Source organism: Stigmatopora nigra, chromosome 16 (genome assembly GCF_051989575.1).
Source record: "Stigmatopora nigra isolate UIUO_SnigA chromosome 16, RoL_Snig_1.1, whole genome shotgun sequence".
Lineage (NCBI taxonomy): Eukaryota > Metazoa > Chordata > Actinopteri > Syngnathiformes > Syngnathidae > Stigmatopora > Stigmatopora nigra.
In genome coordinates, this window is record NC_135523.1 from 6,823,522 (window position 1) to 6,843,915 (window position 20,394).

General features: G+C 36.6%; 2 protein-coding genes across 3 annotated transcripts in view; both read left to right on the forward strand.

Annotated features, from left to right (window-relative positions):
* Window positions 1-4,307: 4,307 nt before the first annotated feature.
* rnpc3 (RNA-binding region (RNP1, RRM) containing 3) lies at window positions 4,308-12,756 on the forward strand. 2 transcript variants are annotated; one of them, XM_077735860.1, is made up of 16 exons: window positions 4,308-4,421; window positions 4,798-4,982; window positions 5,249-5,296; window positions 5,409-5,518; window positions 5,595-5,684; window positions 6,084-6,195; window positions 6,678-6,746; window positions 6,879-7,021; window positions 7,547-7,672; window positions 7,974-8,104; window positions 9,795-9,971; window positions 10,055-10,149; window positions 10,302-10,360; window positions 11,274-11,406; window positions 11,644-11,721; window positions 12,698-12,756. In XM_077735860.1, the coding sequence occupies exons 2-15, from the start codon at window positions 4,830-4,832 to the stop codon at window positions 11,710-11,712; spliced, it is 1,515 nt and encodes a 504-aa protein (XP_077591986.1). In that variant the 5' UTR covers window positions 4,308-4,421; window positions 4,798-4,829; the 3' UTR covers window positions 11,713-11,721; window positions 12,698-12,756. The 2 variants fall into 2 exon arrangements, with proteins under 2 accessions (XP_077591986.1, XP_077591985.1); XM_077735859.1 differs by lacking the exon at window positions 12,698-12,756 and adding an exon at window positions 12,428-12,691.
* Window positions 12,757-15,105: 2,349 nt separating this feature from the next.
* Window positions 15,106-20,394, forward strand: part of ntng1a (netrin g1a) — a 127,515-nt gene continuing 122,226 nt past the window's right edge. The window contains exons 1-3 of the mRNA XM_077735850.1: window positions 15,106-15,221; window positions 15,312-15,383; window positions 17,107-17,272. The gene's annotated coding sequence lies outside the window, so the exon portion shown is untranslated. The remainder of the gene's footprint in view (window positions 15,222-15,311; window positions 15,384-17,106; window positions 17,273-20,394) is intronic.

Genomic DNA, 20,394 nt, shown 5'->3' on the forward strand with positions numbered 1-20,394 from the left:
AAAATCAAGGACATACTAAAAAAACGTCTCATCTTTTGCAATTAAAGTCCCAACTTCCTTTTTCGTAAACATGGAGGCTCTTCAAACAATTAGTGTGACTTGAATGCTTCCGCTTGACAACTTTGTCGGTTGAGGATCACAGATGTTCAATGAGCGAGGAAAGTGAAAACTTCAGACCTGAGCAAGTACTTATTGGCATTCCACACCAATCTGACACATCGGCTTTGTCAAACACACACTCACATGCGCAGGGTCAAAAAGACAGACAGGAAGGAGGATGGCTTGCGGCTGCCTCCTTAAAATGTATTCCTTTAGAAAGCATGAAATCTGGCTCCAGTTATTTTTAAAGTCATTAGGCATACTACATATTCCGGTCATGCAGAATATACTGTCACATTGATGAAATACGGATGGCTTGGGCTGGCTGCATTTGGGAAAACCCAAAAGCAAAACAGCTTCCTTCAGGGACACACATTTTTCTGTAGTATATTTGCAGACGATATGATATATTCTGGACCGGAGTTTCCACGCAAGCTGCTGGAAATACCCAACACATTCATTGCCCCAAATAGTGAAAGGCTTCATTTAAAAGCATGAAGGTTGGACACAAGCTGAGTTTACTGTCAAGGAGGTAGAAGCCTTCCCTTTGTACAAGCAGAAGACCTTGAAATGTCGTGCAGGGCTAAATTATACGACCCCAAAACATTCTTCCAAAACATGAAAGGCGATTTATTCAATTCAATAAACATTTAATATTTATGTTTTTGAATTCAATGTGCCATAAACTACAGTTTTTAAATGCAATTCTTTGACATCAGACACATAAACACATGCACACACAAAACATAAAAAAATGAATACAGTAATCCCTCAATTATCACGACTTTGCTTATCGCAAATTCACTACTTCGCAATTTATTTCTGCTATTAATTATTTTGAAACGTTTTTTTTTTACTTCAGTGCAGAGTCCTAGCACAAAAAGTGGCTTACGTTTTTAAAAAAAATGTTTTTAAAGTTCATAAAAATGTGAAAATCCATGCTGAAACTCATAAGCGGAAGCCACTTTTGCTACTAGAACTCAGCACTGAAGTAAAAAAAAAATATTTTTTTTAATCGGGATGACCTTACTCCTCGATTTTTCGATTATCGCGGCCATGTCTGGTCTACATTAACTGCAATATTCGAGGGATTACTGTAAAACAAACTTGATCCTTATCAATAAAACTTAATGACATTTTGTAGTCAATTAAATTATTTTTACAGGGGCAAAATTGGAAATAACATGTTGAAATTTAAAATGTGATGTCAATGTGGGTGTGTAGAATACCTTTTTTTCTTCATATGCCAGTACAGAGCCTTTCTTGTTGCTTTTAAGTCTCTGAGTTGGCACACATAAGTCAGCCACGTGTCAGTGGTGCACGTAAACTAAAAAAAAAATCTTATTTCCTAACTGTATCAAACAACTACTGGAAGACAGAATTGGGGCACGTGTGTAATGTCATTTTTTGAAAAATCTAATTAAGGTGAGACAACATGTAAAGGGAAAACACTAAGGTGTTCTAGGAAGAATATAAGGTACTAACAAGGATGACAGAATAACTGACTCCATGTGAAATGGAAAACTAGGCAATTAGGATGACACCTAAAACTTGTGCTGGAGATGAATAGAGAAACAACAGTGTTGAGTGAAGAGTGTTTCTTCCATGCAACCACAAGCAAAATGATGATAATTTAAGACTACCATCCAGTCACCAAGTATAGAAATTAAGCTTGTCACACAGTGTAATGGGTCTAACCTTATAAAGGGACGCTTCTTGTGTCTGAAAATAACACAGTATTTTAAAACTGAGCATTGCAGACCATTGAGACTGGAGGTTGAATTTAAAACAGGACAATCTTAATTAAATCAAAAGGTTTTTTTTTTTATTTTACCATCAAATAAACCCATTTAAAGCCAGGTACAAACTTTTGAGTTGGGTCTCAGTATTATTTTGATTGAGACGTTGATTATCCACACAGCGGTAAATCAAATTATCCGGAAAAAAACACTCATCAATAGAAAGAGCTGCTAAACCCCTTTAACGACATTCGGATGCAGAAACTGCGTAATATACAGCAGCTCCAACTTTAAGCAAATCTAATTCCATTTCTATTTTACTTTGCTTGCTTGGCACATTCTATCCAGTTTAAACTCACCATCAGGTGGGAGACACCTTGAATTGGTTGTCTGTTGCCCATAGCCAGCGGGGATAGGCTCCAACACCCCTGCAACCCTTGAGAGGATGAACGGTTCAGAAAATGAATGCATATCTGCAATGTTGCCTTAAAATGGTAAGCATTATTCTAAAAATATTGCATGCATGACAGCGGAATATATGAAAACCATAATCTCCTAATCCAACCCTTAGCTTGATATAAATATTCAATAAATGCCCCCCAAATAAGAAAATTGTTGCTATTTATATGACCTTGTTCATTGTGACAAACATGGGGAAAGGGTGGGGTTTCATCCTCACTAAACATATTCACCCACTCTAATGTACTCATCTTTATGTTGTTTTGGCTTTTAAGTTGCTTGAATGTCTTATATCCTTTTGGATCACATACATTGATATCATTAATGTGCATACTGGTACTACACCCTCCATGAATGGTGAGAATCAGTGTCATGACAAGTTTTCTGACTATCCGTGTCCTTTGTTACCATCTGATTTGTCATTAAAAAGGCTCTATTTTCTTCTGATTTGGTTTTGATGCTTCAGTTGTATCATGCATCTTTGTATAAACACATTTTCTTCTCTCTTCCATATAGCCACTTCCCTACAGCGTCTCTTCCTTCCCCTTCATTGCATTACATTGGCGAAAAGGAGAGTTGACTGTCTATGGTTCCTCCCATCACCTGTGAAATTTCTGAGTCAGGTCATGGTGAAAGGGGGCATTGTGTCTCCCTGATGAGGAATGCCCTTGCATTGCTCCTCAAAGAAAAGACCTCATTTGGAAAGGAATCTGGAAGCATCTTGAGAAGTGTTACAGGGGTTTTCTGTGGGCTGGTGATAGTAAGCTGGAGACCTTCAAAATACTCCTCATTGGCTTGCTAGCTTCAATAAGTAGTTTTGCCACTTATGAATGAAAATGTGTTGGTACATTCGAAATAAAATAATAATAAATTGATAGAAAAGTGGCCCGGTGGATTGAGTGGTTAGCGCTTCAGCCTCACAAATGTGGCGTCCTGGGTTGAAATCCAGGTCAGTCCACCTGTGTGGAGACCCCGGTTTACCCCAACATTCCAAAAACATGCAGGGTAGGCTGATTGTACACTCTAAATTGCCCCTAGGTATGAGTGTGTGCATGGATAGTTACCCGTCTCCTTGTGCCCTGCAATTGGCTGGTCACTGATACAAGCTGTCCCCCGCCTCTGGCCTGGAATCAGTTGGGATAAGGTCCAGCACCCCGCGTAACCTTAATGAAGATAAAGCAGTTCAGAAAACGAGATGAGATGAATGAATGAATAGAAAAATAAACATCAGACTGATGCACAGTATACTAAAGTTGATGCATTAGTTGGTGGTCATCGTGGGAATTACCTGTCAAAAGGAGTTTAATATTATTCATTATTGTCATCATCCAAATGCATCCTTGTGAATTGTGTCATTGCAACACAGCACCATAGCTATAATACTCTTTTTCATGTGCTGAGGTTGACATCTAGTGGCTAAAAATAACTTCATAATTGTTCAAATGTCAAATATTTCATTGATTTCACATGACCACTTTTGAAAATAATGTAACATGCAGAAATGCAATAAAGTAGAGGGAAAATGCTACTAGCAGCTACATGCTACAGCTATATGCGTTCCCGTTATGAACTAAAGGGAAAATTACAGTACCTTTCTTGAACACATGGCTCCGCTTACTACTCACATGTTTTGGAATAGAACAACAGTATATGGCAGTAGACGTGCTACGATATGGTCATCACAGAAATAAGACTAGATGCAAAAAGTCAGCCTTTGACGCGTTAGTGGCCGGTGACCATTTTAAGCCATTCAATAAAACTGGAAGGCTCTATTACAGTGAAAGTAAGGCAAGTAATATCCCTCATAAAAATACTCTTTACTGAGCGAAATCGTCTGAAAAAAAGATATGTTAAGGTTAAGTACACCATAAATTTACTGCATCTTTTAAGATTATGAATAAAATAGTTGACAAACATTTAAAAATGGAGAAGCTATCTAATTCAAAGTACATTCTCAGCTGTCTAAAAGATTACTCGTCTATGTTTTACCAGGGGGTACTGACACAATATGGCCGTCAAGTGATAATGGCAGTTGCTGTTTTCTCACCGGAGTCATATCGCATCTAGTTCCGTATACGAGTGATACCAAGGCTAGGGATACTTCAGCTTGCTAGAAAACTAAAGGTGAGTATGTATTATGTTCATATTTGTTTATAAAATGATTTACCTTTAAGGGAATATCAAAGTAGTGGAAATACGCTGGTTAAAAAGTTGAATTGATTGTAAATACGGCTTCACGCCAAAGTCTGATAATGCTATGTGGGACCCACAGTACAATGTGATTCATTGGGAATTATTGGTACGATTCTCAATTTACCACTGTATTGTGGTATTTTATCTGTTGTACATAGACCTAAAAATAATAAAAATAAAAAAGGAAGGGAAGAAATACTGCCTTTTAGGGACAACCAGTTAATTTTGGATTAATTGATTGGTTTTACATTAGCATCACTCGAAATGACTGTGTTCTTAGCTTAATATATCACACTATCCATTGCAGGGTTTAGTTTCGCTTTGCTGACACGCAAAGAAATGGATCTTCCTGAAGAACCGACCCAGAAGCATCGAAGCAAGACGCTTTTGGTCCGTCATTTACCTGCTGAGCTGAGCGAGGATGAAAAGGAGGATCTTCTTAAGTATTTCGGAGCCCAGTCTGTTAGGGTCTTCTCAAACTTTGGTCGGATGGTAGGTTTTTTCATCATTTAATTTTAAATGAATAAATACATTGATTTTAAAATAAACTCATATTTCATAACAGACTAGTTAAAAGGCACGTTTAAAGAAAATAAATACAATTGATTTGCTAATTGTACTACTGGTGTGGTGAGCACATGGCTCTCGAGCTGCATGCGGCTCCCCGGGCAAAATGAATGTGTCTCTTTGCTTCTTATCATATTTTGTATATACTGTGGCTCTTTGCCTCATTTCATGTTTCTCTTTTCTATCCACAGAAACACACAGCATTTGCCACATTTTGCAATGAAAAAGCTGCAGAAAAGGTGAGTCTGTAATAAAATAAATAAATACAGATGCTCAGTTTATTACACACTCTGATACATTTTCTAGTTTGCATCTTTCAAGCATTGTTTACCCATCAACTATCTCTTAAAGGCTCTTAGCCGGCTCCATCAGCTAGAGATTCTCAATCGAAGGCTTATAGTGGAGTTTGCAAAAGGCCAAGACAACATCACAGTGTTGAAAGATCCACCTGTTTCAAATGGGTAGGTAGGTTTACCTAATAATTAACATTGTCTACTAATTTAGGGCAAGGTGATACATTTTTTTTCCCTCCTGCAGTAATAAAATTGACAAAGAAGCAAAAGGCAAACCAGAAAATAAGCAGCCTAATGCTGCTTTCTCAGAGTCAAGCATTGCTCCAAGTCTTGGGTAAGTGTCGAACATATCCTTAGTTGATAGATAGTTTTTTTTGCAATTTTGTAATGTTAATTTATAGTAAAAATGCATATTTACTGATGAATAGAATGTGCTGTATTTTTCTTAACTGCTGTTCAGCCATTGTCTGTGACGTGACTAAACGATGTGATGAATTGATGCTTTTCTCAAGTGTTTTTTTTTTCCTAAATGAGCTTGATCAATTATTCATGTAATGTGACAATCTTTTTTAAGGGTTATTTGCCTAAGGGTTATTTGCCTAAGAAATCTTAATATTTTGTGCTAATCTTTTTTCATTCCTCATTTTACTTAAAGTATTTGTGTTTTCCTTTTGAAAAATGGTGGCTTTTTATTTATTCTACATTCTCTCCCATCTCTCTCTTCTAATTACAGGTTGAAATATCAGCCAAATCCCAGTTTGAAGTATTTGTACCCGCCTCCTTCCAATAGCGTTCTGACAAATATAACAAATGCCCTCTTGTGTGTGCCAAAGTTTTATGTTCAAGTGAGTACAATTTTATACTCGCTCTCCAAACACTCAATATGTTGATGATCATATTGGCATGTGTGTGTGTGTGTGTAGCCAGAGGAGACTAGTTATTATGAAATTATTTTCATCTGAGATCTCTCCTTTCAACACATGCAACCTCTTTTGAACATTATCCAGCAAGCATTCACCATTTTAAATTCAAATTTGTGCATTTTAATAATAAACCATAAGTGGGAAGCATGAGTTATGGATTAACCATTTCCCCAGGACGATTTTCTTTGATTTTAAAGTGCTGCAGTTTGCATGTTTAGTGTCATGGTGGCGCTGTTGTGTTGCATTAGCAACAGCATCCTCCTCACTTCACTCATGCCGCACACCTCAATCTCTCCTTGATCCAAGAATTTAAAATGGAAAACCTGTGCAATCTGTTAGACAGTACTATGTCTTTTATAGTCACAGGCTGTGTATGTTTTACAAGTTTATCCTTCATTAACCAGGTTCTGCATCTGATGAACAAGATGAATTTACCATGTCCATTTGGACCCATGACTCCCAGACCCCTTCTGGTGAGTGTGTTTTGTCAGGATTTTGATTTTGTTAGTAATTTTCTCAGCAATTGCTTGGAAATAAAACTGAAATCCAAACATTGTAAGTAATCTGAAAGGAGTTGGATATTTAAAAAATATTTTTTCTTGCAGTTTGACCACCTTCCTTCTGCCCCAACCATCCCTATGCGTCCCCCCTTGCCTCCTGATCTCCCACCAATACCAGCAGTGGAAATGGTGATGTCATCCGATGAGGAATCAGAGTATGAGAGTGGGGATGATGAAGAGAAGGAAAGGTGAGTCATTCATGTGGCTCATAGGGACATGGCTTCACATTGTGGGTGTTACTTTGAAAATACACATATGGAGACCTTTACAATTTATCCAATTTGTAGTTTTATTTACCTAAATATTTTGGTAAATTTACTCACACAGCATTTTTATACATTCAAGGCACTAGAAGTGCTATGACACTTTTTTTCTAATATAGGACACATTGCAACATGTTGCTGCAAATTGTAAGCAGTTGTTAAAAGAAAATACATGCATGCAAGTTCATAATCTTGATGTAAAATGCTGTTCATTGGTAGTTGAATTATTATTTTTGACATATAACTGCACACTTCTTGTTTAATTCAGATTTTTGGTTTTAAAGTAATTAATTTCTCCAACTCCGGGATCACATTAGCGTGCACGCAACATGTATCATTTATACTAACACATTTCACTTGCGTTCACAGTTAATTCACACTTAACACAGCAATAAATATTTTAGGTACCACCGAATACTTGTCCTTTTCCCAATGCTGTCTTTGCTTCAGGATTGTCCGTCTGATGGGTCTAGTCAACCAAGCATGCAAAAGACCCCTGAGATCTAAAACATCCTCCAAGAGAAAGAAGCCCAAAATCAAGGATCTACTCTATGTGCCCAAAACAGACTCTCAGAGGTAGAATGGAACTATTCATGCACGTTCTCACGTTTACATTCAGTATCACTTGCTGATAAAATATTTAAAAAAGGAGCTTCTATTGTAATGTGTTACCAATACATTGCTGATTTAGGAATGCAATATCCATGCTCCCCTCAATATGACACAAACTCTGTTCGAGTTTTTATGCCTAATGTCTAAGGCTGGATGGACTGGGAATTGTTCACCAGAAAATCCAAGGCCCCCAATGCTGCACAGGATTTATTGTGAATTCTTTTAGAAGGTGTGTGCTCAGAAAAAGTGTCTCTGCTGTCTTCAGCGCTCCAGTCATGCAGCCATCAGACGTGTTTGAGCAACCCAACCCCACTGGACTGAAGAAAATAGAATTCCACATTTCAGTTCCAGAAGTGGCAGCCAGGGTGGAAGGGAGTAGGACGGAGTGTGATGAAGGTATGAGTAAGACTCCTTCTTTTTTGGTTAGATCTTGAATAGCCATTTTCATCTAGCAGTCACTGTGTGACTATTAGCATTTGTCTTCAAAGTTAAAAATATATATAACTCCTTAAGTGGTATGACTTTATGACGTAAATAAAAATAGAGGCAATAATTCAATGTCTTCTGTGAAATATAGTGATATTGTTTTAAATGCTGTTTTATTTCAACAGTACATAATTATTTAGCTTTTACTGAAGATATGTTTGTTTGATGATGCCATTCAAGTACAGTTGTAATACTAGCATATCACTATTACAGTTGTAAACCACTGTGAGCTTCAACCCTTTTTAATCATAACCAATAATCATATGGCATAAAATTCCCCTCTACTTGTGTAAAAAAACGTAAGTATTTTCATCATTTTAAAGGTATGTATCTTAAAAATGTCAGTGGGTGTTCCTTGCAGTGATCTACTAGTTTATCCCATAGATATTGTTAAATTTGCTGAGCATTTGATATTTAGATTAGATTACCCGGGCCACTGTTTCATACTATCAGATTAGGCCAAGAGGTGTTTTGATATTTTTGCTATCTATGTGGGGAATCTGAATAGCAATACTGTATATCACAGGAACAGCCAGCTTCCACTGAAAAGGTGGTGCCATTATCAGTGTGGGGAAATGTCATTTGGGAAAGCAAGGCGCCTGGTACTTTCTGTGTTACTTGTCGGCTGTGCACTTTGCCGTTTTTCCTTATATAGTTGTTTTGACACCTTATCTCTTGCTACAACTTGACTCTCCAGCAAACTCCAGAGAAGTAAAACCGATCTCGAAGTGAAGCACAGTAGATTTCCTAAAGGCGTGGAGCCAAGATAAATAACGACAGGTGGCTTTTTGGATTAGTCTTGTTTTGTCTGATAAACAAGCTTTTGAAATGAAAGGGGGTTAGGGGAGGAGGGGAGAATCAGATATTCAAGAAAAAAAATCTTCGCTCTAGTTCACTCACACTTTTTGTAATACCATTTTGCTCCATGTTGTGTATTCTTTATATATACACATATACATATATTTATGTGTATTTATATTTATATATACATATATTTATATGTCTACACATGTACATAAAAAATATATATATGACTGTGTGACTGATGATGAGTTTTTACATAAAATAGAATGTTATGACATTCATACTAATGAAAAAGGTAAATGGTACATTCTGGTTGGAAGCAGAGTGTCACATTAAAATACAGCCATTGCTTAACACCTGATCTTTTTGGATTTTATAACAATATCACCTGCTTGTAATGATAGAAATCAGAATTTGTCCTTTTCTCTTGAAAATTTTGCTCTAGTAATATCCTTAAATAACATCAAGAGCCTTATATTTGAAAACAAATCATTTACTGTTGAATTGAATGCTCTAACATCTTATTTTGACATTAATCTCTCCGTAAAGATGGCAAAAAGCTACCTCACAGTTAATGATGAGCGAGACAGTCAACCTGCAGGTGTTAGCGGCAGATGACAATAGCAGGAGTGCACTGACTCACACCTGACTAAATGGTTTTGATGCATCTCTAGAATTTCCATTTTTTTATGTTTCTTTTGTTATTACATAGGGCTGGTTAATTTTTAGGAATAAAGTAAAGCTAGTGTTCACCATCAAGTTAATAAGTTGAATTTTATTCCTGTTTATCCTTCAGAAATGGACGGTGGAGAGATTACCTCCAACAATAATGATGCTACAGAAGGGTTTGGGAAGATCTACCCGAGCATCCAATCACCTCAACAATGTGACGACCACAGTGAGGAAGAGGAAGATCTCCCCTCTGATGTCATCTCAAGAAAAGAACTTGAGAAAGGACGTCTCTCAAAAGATGGTAAACATAGAGATGACTAAACACACATCCCTGCACCAACACTCGAATATGACTCCCAAATCACTGTTTCCTTCCTGAAACAGAGATAAAAAGGATGTCGGTGTTTAAAAATTACGAGCCAGGGGAGCCGACTTGCAGGCTCTATGTGAAGAATATCGCAAAACAAGTGGAGGAGAAAGTATGTCCTTTTCTGGCATTTGACCCATTTGTGGTTGTCCCGTTTTGTGCTTATTCGCTTAAGTCATCATATTTTTCCTGCATTGTTGAATGTCAATGTAAAACAAGCCCATAATTAGCTCTGTGATATTTGTCTTTTTATTTGTGTTCCAGGACCTAAAGTACATTTATGGGAGATACATTGATGCTTCATCAGAAGTTGAAAGAAATATGTAAGTGTCCTTTTTAAAAAATAAATTAACCAATCATAGAGAAAATAGTTTGGTTTTAAGGACTGCTTCAACAGAATAGCAATTAAGTAACAAAAGACTCACAAAAACCTCTTATTTAGACTACAGCCTATTCATGAGTTATTTCTGATTTAGGCAATTTGTCACATTCTCTCGAGAGATTCTAGTAATGCACTGTTTCTACGTTATTAAAAAAGGATCCAACTTGACACATAGATCAGCAGGGATTCTTTGTTTTTTTTTGTTTGTTTGTACATCTGGTGTACTTTTAAATGAATATTCCACCCGGGACCTTAGAGTGAGCTTTTGTTGGATCAAGCGCCATACTCTTGGGTTGTGTTCATTCAAATCTCTCATTCTGGTCCTGACCAAATTAAAGAAAAAGATATATCACATATAGACAGATTCAACCATGCTATATTGGAGGGTTCTATAGCATGAACCTCCCAATTGTGTTTAAATACAGAGTTTGACTTGATTACACCACAAGCTTATTTAAATATACAAAATACACAGAAGTCATGAAGAAAGTAAACCCAGTTTAGAAGTTTTTGGAAAATTGACAAGATTATAATCATGCCACACCAGTAGCTGATCTGTTTGCAATTGAAAATATCCCATCTGAGTCCGAGGGCTCTCAGGAGTGTCGCTTAGGATATAGCAGGCTGTACTTAATAGGAGAAAATGTAAAGCTTTTCCATTCCCAACATTCTTATTTTCAAACCCTACTGCAGTGCCATAAAAACCGTAGTTAAAGATCCTTACACACTTTTCTGTATTTTGCCGGCCTCAGTTGGTTTTCAAATGCATGCATTTTTTGGTAGTAAGGGACGCAGATGTGTGTATGGGATTTATGAGTGCTAACAGAAGTCCATTGCTCTCTGTTTTTTGCCAGGTTTGACGTGGTCTTAATGAAAGAGGGTCGGATGAAAGGACAAGCCTTTGTTGGACTTTCCACTGAGCAGAGTGCTGAAAAAGCCCTGCGGGAAACCAATGGCTATGTTCTCTTTGACAAACCTCTCGTGGTTGTATCCTTTTTATCAATTGCTTTGGTCATTCAGATATGATGCATACCATATTTGTCCTAATTTGTTTTATGATGGTCCTGTACTATGACTATGGACAAGTGGGGTACACTTTGAACTGGTTGCCAGTCAAGTGCAAGCCACATTGATATAATCATTAATCATAGCTTCAAACCAGAATCAGAAGTATACATATTAACATTGCTTTCCTTTTTCAAAGCGCTTAACTGACAATTCCAGCAATTTGCTCGATCAGCCAGACCGAAACAAGACAATAATGATACCAAGAAAAGAGGAAAGCAACGATAACATTTACAGGTTGGTACTTTCTTAGAACTAGATATTTCTATTCTTTCTGACCAGTATGAAAATATGTGTAGTATTCATGAAATATGTTAATAATGTTTTTCCAGATGCCCCCCATTTATTATTTAACCTTGTTACATCAAATTGTGAGCTTTTCATTAATTGGATGGTATGCCTTAATTTAAAGTGCTTATACTATATAAGCTATTTAGTTATCAGAAAATATACAGTGTATAATTATAAATTTCATTCAGATAACCTATACATATATATATATATATATATATATATATATATATATATATATATATATATATATATATATATATATATATATATATATATATATATATATATATATATATATATATATATATTTTTTTTTTATTTGTGGAGAGAATCCAAACATATTTTGTTGATTATATCTAGTCCTTGTTTTTCAATGTCATGCATTGAACTATTATGCACAGGTGTGAGTTTGCAACAAGAACACGGCTTATTTTCTCGAATTACTGCGTGAGTGTAGGTTATTGATGAAAGAAATAGGTTAACTTAAGTTCTAATTCAGGTTTTAACATTAAAGAATGGAAAAAAATAGCAAACAAAAGACAAAATTGCAAAGTCACAAAGAGCATTTTGATCTATTTTCTTGAATTGTGACAGAGTTCACATTTTGATGCTTTCTTTTCAATATGTCTTTATACTTTATTCATTCAAGATGCCAAGGCTTGAATTTGTGGGCCAGCAGAACCATTTGTATCCTTATTTGAACATATCCTTTGGAGAAAAAAAGAAAAAAGGGCAGTTCTATTTGTGTCGCCATTAGAACATGAAGCATTGACCTTTGAAGCACTTTGATCTAGATTTACAAGGGCATAGTGCTATTGTTTCCCTATTTGAATTCAGTGAATTCAATAGTATTTACTGAAGGTTGCCAAAATGTTTTTGACAATGTTTTTTTTTTTTACCTCGTCTGGCTGAATTTCAGGTGATCATCCAAAGTCGTCTTCATCCTTTTATTTAATAAAACATTATTTTTTATTAAAATGAGGTCATGTCTCTTTTTAGCGTCTACAGATACCGGTCAACATATAATTGGTATGATAACTTTCCCTCTGAAACCCCAATATCCAAAGATTGGGAAAGTGTCTCAACGGTCAAGTATTGGCAGTCGTAGCTTGGGGGAAAAAAGATAGCAGTAAGAAGGTGGGGTAGAGGGGGTAATACTGCGAACAAACCAAATAGAGTAAAGTCAGTAGGAAATTGCTGCAGCCGCTTTAGTTTACCTTGAAAATCCTACCCCGCTCTACCTGTTATTACAGCAAGGAAACCTAAGAGAGTGAACTTTCACACTCAGCAGCTATCATATGAGAGGATTTGGAAATCAAATTGTTGTTCGTCCTCTGTAGGGAAGTAGTAGAAGTAGTAGTAGAAGTCTACAGGGGTGCATGTCAGTCAAAGACAAATTAAGGTTTGAGATGCCGTATTTGCGATGAGGTGCCGTTTCACTTCAGGTTGTGATGACCACCCAAAGACTTTGAATGACACATGGGTTGTTCTATGTCTTCCCAAATGTTGTCAATTAAACAAACAAACAAACAAAAAAATATATATATTTTTTGTTTGTTTAATTGACAGCATTTGGGAAGACAGAGCAGCCCATACATGTATGTATGTACATATATAAAGTTGTGATCAAAAGGATTCACTTTTTCAGATCCATGCTGAGCTCCTTTGACTTTCCCATTGTAGCGTTTGTGGCGTTTGCCTCCAATGAGCCCTATTTAATTGGGCTCAGAAGTCACCAGCTAAAAGGCCATGCTATGAAGCTCATTTCACTGACACAACCTTCTAAGTCACAACTGTGTGTATATATATATATATATATATATATATATATATATATATATATATATATATATATATATATATATATATATATATATATATATATATATATATATATATATATATATATATATATATATATATATATATATATATATATATATATATATATATATATATATATATTTTTTTTTTTTTTAATTTATTTATTTATTGCTGGAGATATGCAAGCAATATAAAATTGAACTATTCCAAAAGTATGCTTGCAACAGTCAATACTTTCTTGTGAGCATTAATTCACTGATCTTTTTCCGTTGCTACCCACATTATTTTATAAATGTAATATGACATTTACAATTTAGCTGTTGTCTACTTAACCACTCAAAACAGATGTCATTATATCTCACAATTAGTAAAAATTGAAATCATTTTTTGAAATTGTTGACCAAGTCATTGAACATTACTGTATTGTAACGATTGTGAATTCCAAAGACTATGAGGGTCATTCTAACATTGCCTAGGACGCGCTTTCATTCATAATTGGACAATAGTAGACCCCTATCTCCAATACATGTTAAGGGAATGATTGAAGCATAAACTGTTTTGAGCTAAAGGCAAACAATGAACAATGTATTATTTTCAAACTAAGCTGTGAGGAATGCCATCAACTTTTCTAATATATATACAAACTTTACTTTCTGTCTTGGGGAGTGGCATCACATATGCACAACTCTTATTTTCAACATGTTGACAACTCTGTGCAACCTACATAACAAGTAGCCAGTGAAATAAACAGCAATGAATGCATAACAGACATTATGTTTTCAACCTCAAATGTCTGTCTCCATATTGAGTTTGTGTCAGGTAAAGATAAAAACATTGAGGTTTGTTATAGACTGTACTGTCAACGTAGTGTTATCTAGCTTACTTAAAACAAGACAAACAAACTGTCATATTTGATGGAATGTTTGGGTTCTTGGGGCTAGTTTTAAAAGTTGATGGAGAGGCTGCTTTTGTGAAAAGTATAACAATTTTGAACCTATTTTCTTTCAGGTAATACGATTAATAAGTTAACTCAGTTACTTTTAAAATCAGCACAAGTTGTTAATTTATCAAGGTAACTGTTTGCAATGGTATATTGGACTTGCATTGAAATTTGATTATTATAGTGCGCAGTTTACCCGGCATCTACTTTCCAATGCCAGAATCCCACTGATATTTTTTTAGACTGTATAAAATATTTCTATTATAGCTATATTGGGTAAGTACTCAATATATACCATTTACATAATAGTATATGAATACTCAGAATTACTACTGATTTTCAGTCTGGTGTAGTTTTCTAAATGTTTTGGACTTTGGACTTCATAGCTCGTAATTTTTTGTTAGATACTAATTAATTTGGTTCTCTTTATTTAGACACAAAAGGGAAATTCCACTGCAGCCTTTCTGTAGCATACAAAAATGTTCACACGTAAAATGTCTTTCGTGAAGCTCCAAACAAGTTCATCCATTACATGCACTCATCTGGTCTGACCTGCAGCCCATATCTTCTACATGAGGGATACGGGGGTCCCATCTGTGACCAACTCTGCATGTCATCCCAACGATGACAAATGTGCACCCCCACTGTGGAACTATTGAGTTAGTAAGGCATTTATCAGGTAAGATTTGAGCAAGATAAACGCTAACCTTTTGTAAGGCGACTCAGATGAAGATGTATGCTGTATGTGTTTGTCTGTTTTCTTCTGTAGCTGCAGACAAGTGCTTATTGGAATATTTGACTCAACTCACTTTGCTTCCTTCGAGTTGCTATAAAACCTCAGGTAAATATTTCACCTCTTTTGGAAACTAGAAAAAATGCCTAGACAAATGAGGTATGTGCAACCATACTAGTCAAATTAACTGCACGTTGTAGTTGTATAACAAATGTGTAGCGTGTCTGCACACACTAAACAATTGATCTGATATTTGGTTTGCCTTTTTCTGAATTATTTTCAAGACCTGTAGGACAAGTCCTCACTTGGTTATTTCCTAGCCAGCCTTAGTCCCATGAGTCAAAGTCACTTGGAGAACAAGTGTCAATTCTAAGGAGCGCTTATTCATTATGAAGAGAGTGATGGCTTCATGATGCATATTTAATTGGTTGAAGCCTTGCAATTTTAATGAAGTTGTCGGAATAAGTAGCATTTAAAGCTGAAGGGAAGTAATGTGCTTCAAAAATGTAACCTAAATGTCTTCGATCGTAAGACCAAGGTCATTTGATTTAAGTAGGAGTTTTATTTAATCATCAAACAGGTATAAGTCAAGTTTTTTGGAATGATCAGACCTGTCTTTTCTGTGTTATTCCAAAGCTTTGCTTATTGCAGGTGTTTGAATTGATGTGTTGGAGATTTGGCTTGTAAAACCACTCTTACCCTGATAAACCGCAGTAGAATTTACATTAGATGTTCATCTCCATTGAAGTTGTTCCTTCAGCTTTTTTTTTAATTGTGAGATGTCTGAAAATCCCCATCCTCACCTACATCCACAGTAACCTTGTTTATTCCCCATAGTGGCATTAGCAAAGCTGTAAAAGTATTTATGGGGGTACAAATGTGGGACAGCCAATCTAAGGCAAATCCATAAATCCTGGCTGTTGATTTCTCAGGGCCAGGAGGTGCAGGCCAGTGATCAGTGGAGGTAGAAAGTATTCCCCAGGTGACTCTGTGTGACTAACGCACAGACTCTGAGCAGCATGCCAAACATTACAGTGACCCTGTTGTGCTTTTAAAATGGCCAAGCTGGCCTTCGCCTCTAAAGTGAGACTCAGCTCAGCTATCCATCTACCATGAGCTAGTATCATTAGGTAGCACCCTACTGGGACCCGACTCAGCAGTCGGTGTGTGAACTACAATTTGCACCCTGTTTGTGGCTTGCACTGGTAAGGTATGCAATTATAAAATAATGTGTAAATTGGTCCATGTTCTGTTGTTTATTTTCACTGTCAACGGTATAATCCTTTCAGTTTGTTTGGCCGCCAGAAGGCATCGTGGCTGATTTGTACAAACTTGTATTGCTAATAAAAACTGGCGTGGAATCTCGAGCTACAAAATAGGGCATACCCAAGAGTGTTTTGTACGTTGTGTTAACATTTTTTGAATGCCAGAAGCTAAAATGATCTATTATCTATTATTGAGTAATGGAATTATTGTGGTTCTGATGCAGTAGTAAGTTTGACAATGCATAACAGTCTTTTTCTTGAAACAGGATAGCACACATTTACATTTTCACTGGTTTGTTTTGTGCGATTGGCTGTTTCCCCCCAAAATGATCCTTTACAGATTTCCTATCTAAGACCCCTGTATAAACTGAGAATAAATTCACATCTTCCAAAACCCACTGATTTGGCAAGCCCACAACCAAGATAGATTTCCTGTTGAGCCAAGTTGGGAAAACATTACCTTGTTGTCTCACAGTGTTACCACTGAAAACATAGTTTTCATGGCAAATAATGTATTTGTATATATATTTCTTTCCCGTTGGTGATTTACTTGTTTCTACCTACAGATTACGCTCTGAATATTTATTCAGAAGAGAACTTGATCATATTGATGGAAAAAAAACAACCAGAGGATCATGTTCTTTCTTTAATATGATTTCAAAAATGTATGGAGTGAACAGACCAGTACATCGTGGGACTGCTATCCTCAATATTAACAAAGAAATCAATGAGGTAAGTAAATATACCATTATAATTTGCAATCACCTGCTAGGCCAAAAGTAATCACTGAATCCAGATGACCCTAAAAAGATTTTTACACTCCCTGAGAAAGTTAATAACAAATGAGTCATCCGAGCCTGTGATTTGAATTGCATATTAATCCCTATATCAAGAATTATTACAACAAAAGGTTCAGAAAGTGAGTGGCTGAGTGAGCCACTCTGCTGGATTCATTTTGTCATTCAAGAGGAATCTTGGGTTGTGCACTACTCCATTTGTGTGCCATTTATCTGAATTTCAGTTTATACGCTTTTGATTAATGCTCATGATTTTTAGCACAAGAAACCACTTTTAGTAACTTAAAATGAACAATCCTAAAATGAAAACTTATTTAAATACAATTTGAATCATCCCATCCATGAACACTAAATACATAAAAGGTAATGACAAATCCCTAGTGTATTACAATGACAGGGGAGAAAAAATGCAGTAAACTCCTATATATGAAGATAGGCAGTCAAAAGCTCTTGCCTGCAACAAAATAGTCATACTAGATATCTGAACATTGTGTTACAATTCATCATTGTATTTTGACAATATGCAACTTCTAGTTAAATCTTGTGATACTCTGCATACCCACTTGTCCTTGCTTTAGACTAGCTTTATCGTTTGTTAGGTAGTTGGTTCTACAAGAAAGGTTTTACATAAACCTACAACCTCTTTTCGCAATGTACTGAAACACTTATTTCACGTTGACCGTTACATTTAAAAGTAGAGGTGGTTCTCTCAATCTGACAAATTCTTCACCAAAATTTAATCAAATACCTCCTCCACAAAACACAATATTTGTCCAACTAGCCAAATATAGTTTTCCTACCACCAGACTGCCAGATTCCTTACACTGATAAACACATTTCACCTACTCTGGAGAATGGGTTTCTTGCTTTTAAGCACTCCAGTGATGCTTGTCAACTTGCAAGCTTCGGATATCCACATGAGCACTTTTTGGCACAATCCATCTATGCATGCAAACCTGCAAATTGAAATCTATTTAATATGCTATTTGAGTGCACATTAATTTGTGTCGCAACATTAGTATCTTTTTATATTGTCATGGAAGAATTCACCTGGATCTTGATGGCAAATATTTAATTAATCCTTGTAAATGCAGACTAGGTGTTTGATTTTCGACTTGATGGATTGTCCATTCATTGTACCCTGCGTCTCTCTCGCCTGAAATCCGCCTGGATGGGCTCCAAAGAAAATATACAGTAACCATATAGTTCTATCTGTCTCAGTCGGAAATTACGGTCTTGAACCCATTGTTGCCTAAAATGGCTTTTAATAGAAATCTCCTCCTAATAATCCATCAAATAATCAGCCCCATATAACTTTCAGTGTGAGTAAAATGAACCTGTCAGCATTCACTTATGAAGGCAACTATTTTGATCTCTGCCTGGCATGATTTGTCAAAATGAAAAATACAGCCATCAACCTTGAAGGCGAAAACTGTCTGCCGTGTAGATGGAGACCTATTGTCTGGAGGTTTGACAAGGGTTGATGCAACAGGCTGCAGTGAGTCAAGGCCAACACACACATAAAAAAACACTCTTTCTTCACCACATTTATCCCTGGAGAGGGTATTTTTCATACTTTTCAACCACCTACCAGTGACAAGTCTTTGACACCCCTGTTTACTGTGACACCTCTCTGGGCCACTTGAGGTCTCCACCACAATCCCCCCTTTGTTGGGGACTGTTCAAGAAAGAATTCACAGCTGGAAGAATGCTCTTTAAAGAGAAATGGGGCTGTTTGTGTGGCACATATATAAACACAGATGTGCCTTGATAAGATACCTGTTGTTTTCCATTTACCTCAAAATACCTTGCAACTAAAATGCAGTCAGGTTTAGTTTTAACAGGCTTGAATAAACATTTTATGCTACTTTTTCGGAATCCCTACGTAGTGACTGTCACTCCTGTGTTGATTTTTTTCATTTGTTTGGTTAAATTTTCCGAAGCCCCCTTTCTACTCATTGTCCTGTCCACTGAGAAACATGGACATGTACACTGTGGTTCCCTTATTTGTGTCAAAGGCCAAGTTCTCGTCTGCATAAAGGGGTCACGTCAGATTCAGATGACTGCCCTACCGGTTCTCACTTTGTGTGGCTAGGTATGAGACTGCTTCATTGCTACACATCATCTTCTGCCTTCTTTCTCACTCTCTCTCCAAACTCATCCATCCCACTCCCTAAGTGCCCACAGAACTGTCCCCATCTATCCCAAGGTCAGACTGTGTGTAACACCACCACCTCCACTTTCTTTTCTCTTCATCTATATGCATTGTTAGCAACCTTTTCTGTGAAACTGGGACGTAGGATTGCAAGCAATAACACAAGACAAGATGGGAATGCCAAAATCCCGATTTATCGTCATGGCAACGTTGAGTCTTGTTCATTTGGTTGCAAAATCTCTATAACAAAGGCACTGTTCAAATATGCAGTTTTACACCAAGTTATTGCAATAACATTTTACATTCAAGGTGTAGCTTTAACAAGCTGCCAACAGAACACTATGGGCTTATATATGTATTGAACAAATATAGATAGGCTCTTTGGGGTTGCAACGTGGTAAAATATTTCCAGATCAGTTACTGTGTGCCAAGTACTTTGACATTTTCACCAAACCAGACGTTTGATGATTGTAACCTCAAGCAGTGAAGATTGCAGACATGATTTTGAAGAATCCACAGCCACCTTTTCTCAACCAATGTGCCTCCCTTCCACCATTCCTAAACATATTGCCCCTGTTCAATTATTTAGTTGTTAGCGTGGTTTAGTCCTGAGCTGCAGGGAAAGCTTTACCTGGCGATTAGAACAGAGCTTGTCACTGGTGCCCGCCTGATAGCTCTGTTGTTGTTGGGGCTGAAGGAAGATGACTTTTGCCACATTATGCAGGCGAAAATGTCATTACCTCATTGCAGGCTTGTCATTTGCAGCCTTTGGTCCCCCAGAGGAGAAAGTGTGTGTATGTGTGGGAATGTGTGTGTCATCCCACAGAAGTGCCAAGAGCCAACACAGCAAAACAATTCATCCTTACAAGTTTTGTGGTAAACGTAATGTGTTTCAAAAAATG

Coding starts and splice junctions, on each gene's coding strand:
- rnpc3 (XM_077735860.1), top strand. CDS start 4,830: ATGGATCTTCCTGAAGAACCGACCCAGAAGCATCGAAGCAAGACGCTT. Junction 7,673..7,973: donor CCCAAAACAGACTCTCAGAG/GTAGAATGGAAC, acceptor TGCTGTCTTCAG/CGCTCCAGTCATGCAGCCAT. Junction 10,150..10,301: donor CAAAACAAGTGGAGGAGAAA/GTATGTCCTTTT, acceptor TTTGTGTTCCAG/GACCTAAAGTACATTTATGG.